Consider the following 7,846-nt stretch of genomic DNA (forward strand, 5'->3'; position numbering starts at 1 on the left):
AACAACATCAAGGACATTATTATTTAGCCACCCTACTCAACAACTCTTTTAAGATATCATAATCTCTAAAATTCTCTATTATTTAGAAAAATTATAAAAATCCTTTCCCGGGTAAATCTCTATCAATATTTTGGATACATTCCTATCCCTTCTCGGATACATATCTATTTTCTCTCTCGGATACATCCCTCTCCTTAAGTAATGTATCATTTGCAATGTATTGGACAACCAAAGAATGTATCCGAGAGCAATGAAATATCAAAAAAAATTGTAATTGAGGAAACTTCCTACTCCCTCTGTTCAACAATAGTTGTTCACTGTTGACTTGGCACACCCCTTAAAAAATAATAAATAATAGGGGTAATATTACTATATTATTCTTTGATTTTATTAAATTTAATGCTAGCGTAGATAAATCTTAAAGTGTTCTTATTTCATCCGCGTTTTCCCTTATGGCAGATTCGAAAAGTATCCCATCTTTTAATCTTAAATCTCTTTGAACAATGTGGTAGATGATAAATAATATTTAATAGTAAGGGTAAAATAAACACAAAAAGTAAATTATCTTTTGATTTTCTAAATTAGATAAGTATTATTAGACAACTATTTCTTTTTTTAATATAGTAGACAACTATTATTGGACGGATGGAATCCTTTATTTAATCCAAATCAAGAGCAAACCAATCATAGTATGCTGTGTTAATTAATTAATTTATGTACTACGCCTATAATCAATTTCAAGAGTGTGTTTAACGAGGGAAAGGGTAGATAGAATTAGTTTGAGTCATAAATAGATGAGCCTTATAAATAAAATATAAAAAATTTGGGTAAGTTTTGTAATTTTGAAAGAACTAAACAATTATATTTTAGCCCAAAACAAGTGCTTTTTTTTTTCTTTTTTTTTTTTTTGCAGATTTTGGATATTTTGCCGATTTTTTTTTTCCAAAGCTAAACAAACTTATTTCGAAAAATGGTTGCAATATTTATGGCCAAAAATTGCTGACAATTTTGAGTATTGAAGACTCAAATCATTAGTCTCATTAAAAGAAATCCAAGAACTGGACCAATCACTTTTCAATGAGCAATACTCCAATTGTTAATTGATTAACAACACATATTATGTCTGATCTTGAGCATTATGTATCACACATGAGATTTTCCATAGCGATTGCATACTCATGTTGAATCGTGTAGGATTCTAAGATCTCTACCTCAAAATGAGCTAGATTTCCAGTACTAACAAGAAGGCGGTGAGACACTAAAGAGATGCCTATGATAGTTACTAGCGGTGCACATGGCCGGGTTGGTTCGGATTTTTCAAATATCAAACTAAATCATTTGTATCGGATTTTTAAATCTATAAATCAAACCAAACCAATAAAACTCAGGTTTTTCAACTTCGGGTTTTTTCGGATTTTTGGGTTTTTTCGGGTTTTTCCAGTAAAGTATAATTTACTTGTACTTTAAATATTTCTTTAGTCCTACCAAAATATAACTATCTAAGGTGTTTCTTAAGAAAATAAGACAAAATATTATATGAGTAATGATACTAAAATATCCAACAAAAAAATAATAATAATGAAATTGCATAAAACAAATATTGCAAATTAGTCATAATGAAAATGATCATAATTTAAAAAGTACTAAATCATGCTAAAATAAGTTTAATAAGTATTAGTTACATGATTAAATATTAAAGGAAATTAAAATTAGATTATGTATTTAAATAAACCAATGTAAAACCATAGAACAACTTATCTATGCAGGAATAAGTGTGCGCAATTACGAGAACCTCTCATTTGCCATAAAAAGGCAAATTATTTAGTAAAGGCAAAAATGATTTGACTTGGATAGAACATAATAGAAATAGTCGATTCATATTTGGGATTGACCATACTACTTCGAATTGAGGCATAGTTGATTGATTGATACATTTCTAGTATAACAAACTCAGCAGTCTCTGATGCTGACATTGTTTACAGTAATATGTTCGACTTCGAGCTCAACAGACTGGAGGTAACGAGGTACTATGCCATTCTCAACATTTATGTACAATATCTATGCGGGGTTAGGCTGCTTCTTCTGAAGAATTCACCCATCAGGTTCATTTTCTTTAGCAACCTCCACTGGCAGGCTCGATGGAGCTCAGCAAACCATTGCCTCTTAACTGTGTGCAATGTTCTTCTGCATCAGCTTGAGCACAAATTATCACCACTGCCAGACCATTGTGATGTGCCTCTTGCATGATATTAACAGCATTGTCGACCGTCATCCCTGGTATAACCTTCATGAGTACTTGAACAACATATTCCCTCTTGTTGAAATTGTCATTGTGCAGCATCACGCGATAGGGTGGGGACATTTTCCTTGATTTTCTAAAAAAGGAAGACACAAGTTGTGATAGTAGAGTATTAGTCATTGCATTAGGGTGGGTACATTTTCCTTGATTTTCTGGAAAAGGAATACAACAGTTGTGACTTGTTACAGTAGAGTATAGTCATTGCATTTGTTCTTTATAGAAAGTTTATTAACTGTTGCATTTCAACCTCACAACTTGTATCATTTTCAACAGAAACCCAGAAAGTAAAGGAATATTAGCAGATATCCACAGGCAGTTTTCTTGATAGGCAGCTCATCAAAAGAAAACTTTCTGGTCTACTTTGGGGCGTGATCAATAGTCAACTCTTGCCTAACTTATCCATGACTAAGTAAACAAATAAACATTACCTCTCTTCTTAGGGTGAGATATATTTTGCCTAAAGAAAATTCTCGGGTGCTCCCTAAAGAAAATACTTCAGGTTTATGATCATAGATAGATTACCCTTTTCCTCAATCTTTACAAGAATCAACATTATTTGAAAACCCTTGCTCTGTTCCTGCTATCCACCTATACCCTTTATTTGCTGCCAATTTTTGTTCTCCTCTATCATTTCCCATTTTCCACCTTAGTAGTGTTGTACAAAGTACTTATACATCACCTAAACAACAATCAAGCAATATGCACCCACGGATGAGGTCTAGTGGCCAATGAAGTGAGTTGATAACCATGAGGTCTCAGGATCAAATTGCACCAGCAACGAAAAAAACTAGGTGATTTCTTACAATCAGTCCAAGCCTTTGTGGACACCGTTATCCTATACCTATGTTGGTGGGAGGTAGCAGGTACACCATGGAATTTAGCGGAGTGAGTTGGAAATTCATTTCTCCATTTGAAAACATAAGGATTCTGTTGATTGGAGTCATGAATGGTATCACCTGAGCTGTGGTTTTCTCCCAGTGGAAATTAGGACTTCGGAATTATTAGGTTGTCTCTGTGTAAGGTAGAAGAACAAGTGATTAAATAGTTTAGTATAGCTGAGGCTGGAATCTGGATGGCGCAGTGGTTGGAGTTTGACAGTAAGCCAGTTTGCAACGACAAAGTACAGTGTAGGAGAATGAAGCTAAAAGACTTATTCTGGATTTGGAAAGACAGGATGGAATGACCTCGTTCAATTGACAAATAACTGCCCAGTAACCACATCAGTAGAGAGTATATCAGGGTAGTTTCTACTTTTCCTTCACTACGGAAAATATAGTCCAGGAAAGGGAACAGTAACAGGTCCACCAAACAAGAAATATAGCAACTGAAGAATGAAAAATTATGTGTAGTTGTATATATGGATATTGGGTGCTTCCTTTTATCAACCGCACATACAGAAGAAAGAATAAATTATCTTCCTATTCACTTTGGAAAAGGGTCTACAAAGAGAAGGCAATGATCTGACGTTGACATGATTGGACTTGGTATTACTTAACTTCAATTCTATGTCTAACTCTGTATTATTCTTATGACAACAACAACATACCCAGTGTAGTCCCACAAACTGGGTTCTAGGGAGGGTAGAGTGTATGCAAACCATATCTCTACCTCAGAGGTAGATAATATGTTATTATTATGATCCACCAATCTATTAGCTGTCTACGTATGAGGATGATTCCAATCAACTCTACTTTTCACAGATAAGAAACAGAAAAGAATAGACAAAGTACTCTTAATTTTGGAAGTAGTTGAGATGTCACTTGGCGGAGACACGTAAACGTGCAAGAGCAGAATCAAAAAGTTTAAGACTCGTGAAAGAACAGTAAAGCCTTTAGAACCTGAGTTAGTTGAAACAACACATACTTCACAATTGAGGAATCCATACCTCAAGTCAAACTCAGATTCACGCCCAGGAGTTGTTTTCTCTATAACAGGCTTCTCCAACAACCCACCACCTTTGCCTGATCCTGCTATAGACATTGCCATTAAAGCATTCCGATTTGTCCATTGTTTTTGGCGAGGTTTCTTATCTCCTGTATCACATAAGCCGACAATTCAATCTTATACCAAGTTACAAACATACATGAGTCAAAATTCATAAAGAATACAGTGGCAGTTCATGAATTCTCCAACTTATGTACACATACTCTAGTTATATATACATTCGATACAGAGTAATCACTCTGGGTTACTGAAGAGTCGTCCGACTTCTCAGTGACCGAATTAGAAAGGTTTTTATCTACTACTAAGTGCGTTGACAGGCTCAGATTCAAAATTACATATACGTGTTTCAATTAATGCTCTAGTAAATAGTATTCATTAAATCCATGATATCTCGAAACCAATACATCTCTCTTGGATCAACTTCAAAACTTAACTAGTTTTGAATGGAAGAACGATCAACAGTTTCTAAGAATACTAATGACTAGGTAACGTGATTTGGTCGACCAGCCAAAGATGCAGATAAACAATCATCTCTTCAACTTGGACTCTCATAGTTCTCTCACAAATTTCGGTCCTTTTCAGTGAAGAAAACACCCCCATTTCTGCCCCAGTAAAAGTTCAAAGTTCAATTTTACTAATTACTTTAAGTTATTGTGAATGTTTCAAGAACAACATACGCAGTGCAATTCCACAAGTGGAGTCTAAGTAGGGTGGCATGTATGATGCCTTACTCCTATCTTGTGAAGGTATAGAAGTTGTTTCCGATAAACCCTTGAATGTTTCAAATGGAAGAATAGCGTAAAGAGCCTTGTCTCTACAGCCCCCACCCACCCCAACACACACAACCTCCAATTGACACTCTTTTTCGTGTATTGTGTGTATGGTCGCTATTACTTTGGGGTAATCACTAGACATCAGGGTTTTCAAAGACCGTAACTTTTTCTCTGTTTTTCACTCTAAATGCACATAAGAGAAATTGAAAGCCAAGAATTCACGAACCCCATCTCAGGCAAGCAAGGATAATACTCCCTCCGTTTCAAAAAGAATGGCCTAATTTGACATGGAAAGGAGTTTAAGAAAAGAAAGAAGACTTTTTAATCTTGTGGGTCTAAATTAAAGTTATGTCAAATGTACCAAAATACCCTTTTATCTTGTGGCTTTAAACATGCCACGTGGAAAGTTAAAGTTAAATTGTTGCCAAAAAAGGAAAGGGGTCATTCTTTTTGAAACATATTAAAAATGAAATTGGGACATTCTTTTTTTTAAAGAGAGGGAGTACATAAATTTCACACAAAAACATTCAAGAAAGCAAACTATTCCAATTAAATAGCCAAAATCTCTCAAAAGAACAAGCAATTCTTGGTGAAACAACAATAAAGATTAACAGTTAACATATCCAATAGAGAGAAAGATGGGTTTACTAGGTTTTGGTTGGAAGATTTGATGGGGAGAAAGTGCGACTCGGCCACAAGCAGTCTCCATGACCATACCTCCTCTCTCTCTCTATAAATTTCTCTTACCTCCTACCACACACTCACAACACTGCTAATATTCATTAAATCCATGATATCTCGAAACCATTACATTTCTCATGGACCAACTTTGAAACTTTACTGGTTTCAAATGGAAGAATGATCACCAGTTCACAAAATACTAATGACTAGGTAACCATGACTGGTCGACCAGCCAAAGATGCAGATAAACAATCATCTCTTCAACTTGGACTCTCATAGTTCTCTCACAAATTTCGGTCCTTTTCAGTGAAGAAAACAGCCCATTTCTGCCCAGTAAAAGTTCAATGTTCAATTTTACTCTTACTTTAAGCTATTATGAATGTTACAGGAAGAAGAAGAAGAACAACATATCCAGTGTAATCCCACAAGTAGGGTCTAGGTAGGGTGGTGTTATGCAGCCTTACCCCTACCTTGTGAAGGTGGAGGTGGAGAGTTTGTTTCTGATAGACCCTCAAGTGTGAAGAATAGCATAAAGAACCTTATCTCTACACCCCCCCTCCCCCCCCACACACAGAGCCCCCAATTGATACTCTTTTTCCTGTATTGTGTTTCTGGTCGCTCTTAGTTTGGGGTAATCACTAGACATCAGGGTTTTCAAATCCAGATCAAAGACGGTAACTTTTTCTCTGTTTTTCGCTCTAAATGCACATAAGAGAAATTGAAAGCCAAGAATTAACGAACCCCATCTCAGGCAAGCAAGAATAATCCATAAATTTCAAATAGAAACAAGAAAGCAAACTATTGCAGTTAAATAGCCACAACCTCTCAAAAGAACAAGCAATTCTTGGTGAAACAACAATAAGGATTCAAGAATCAATCAATTAACTTATACAATACAGAGGAATAGAGAGAGGAAGATGGGTTTACCAGGTTTAGGTTGGAAGATTTGATGAGGAGAAAGAGCAACTCGGCCACAAATAGCAGTCTCCATGACCATAACTCCTCTCTCTCTATATCTCTCTCACCTCCCACCACACACGCACGACACTACTACTACTACCACTGATCTCTGATTTTATAGTCTATCACAAATTTGTTCTCTTTTTTTTTTCACCTGAAAATTTTTATATAGTACTAACTGCTAAATAAGAAATAAAATTAAATGAGTGGTTGGTACTATAAACAGTCGATCAAAATTCAAGTCCTTCACACATATGAAAAATAGACACGTATCAGTTTTTGTGAAATCACAACCCTTTCCTTCTTTTCTTATCTTAAAAATACTTGTTAGTTGTTAACATGTAGGTATGTTTATTGTGTTTTGGTTATTATATTATTTCGTTATTATTTTTTTCTTGAATAGTTTTATATTGCTTTTCTTATCAATTTTTCATGTGTTTTTATTTCTTTCTTTTTTTTATAATTATTTTGATTTAATACACTCAAATTGAGCATATTTCTAAAATAACTTTTCTATCTTTGATAATGTCTGCATACACTTTTTATTTCATATTTCACTTATGAGATTATATTGAGTATATGATTGTAAATATTTTGATCTTTTTAGTTTAATGCTTTAGAGATATAATTAACAGAAATAATTCATGTTTGTGTAAGCTTAAAATAGTTCCTCAAAAAAAAATATTTGATTAGTTTTGATTCCTTAAATTTATCATAAGTGAGTATTTTTTTTTTCTAATCAAAATATTGTTAGATTCAACAAAATTGTAAAGTTTTTTTTTTTTTTTTTAATGAAAACTCATATTGAGAAGTCAAGTTTTTATGGTTTGTGTTACTTTTTATCTACCTTTTATTTTTCTTTATTTGATGTAATTTTGGGTGATCCAATTTTCGAGTTCTAAAAAGATATTTTTGACATTTTTAATTAATTCAATTTTTTTATTTTTTTCACATTTCTTGTTAAAAAATATAACTTTTGGGATTCAATCTTGACGTGCCTTTCCCCTTTTAGTAACCAATTGTTTTTACAAATCAATTATTATATTAATTATATTCATAATATAATTATTAATCAGATATACAAATTAATTACGTCTTTTTTCTTTCTCCCACAACTCACTCATCTCTCTTCTTGTTTTAACATGTAGCTTCAAATTAATTAAGTAAATTATAGCTAGTTTTTTTTTTT

General features: G+C 33.7%; 1 protein-coding gene across 1 annotated transcript; it reads right to left on the reverse strand.

Moving 5' to 3' along the window:
- Window positions 1-1,820: 1,820 nt before the first annotated feature.
- On the reverse strand, window positions 1,821-6,818 carry LOC102601216 (ATP-dependent Clp protease adapter protein CLPS1, chloroplastic). Its single transcript, XM_006341565.2, has 3 exons — window positions 6,625-6,818; window positions 4,185-4,332; window positions 1,821-2,375 (listed from the first exon to the last, which is right to left on the reverse strand). The coding sequence occupies exons 1-3, from the start codon at window positions 6,692-6,694 to the stop codon at window positions 2,114-2,116; spliced, it is 480 nt and encodes a 159-aa protein (XP_006341627.1). The 5' UTR covers window positions 6,695-6,818; the 3' UTR covers window positions 1,821-2,113.
- Window positions 6,819-7,846: the final 1,028 nt, after the last annotated feature.

The sequence above is a fragment of the Solanum tuberosum genome, unplaced genomic scaffold (assembly GCF_000226075.1).
Source record: "Solanum tuberosum cultivar DM 1-3 516 R44 unplaced genomic scaffold, SolTub_3.0 scf00026, whole genome shotgun sequence".
Classification (NCBI taxonomy): Eukaryota; Viridiplantae; Streptophyta; class Magnoliopsida; order Solanales; family Solanaceae; genus Solanum; species Solanum tuberosum.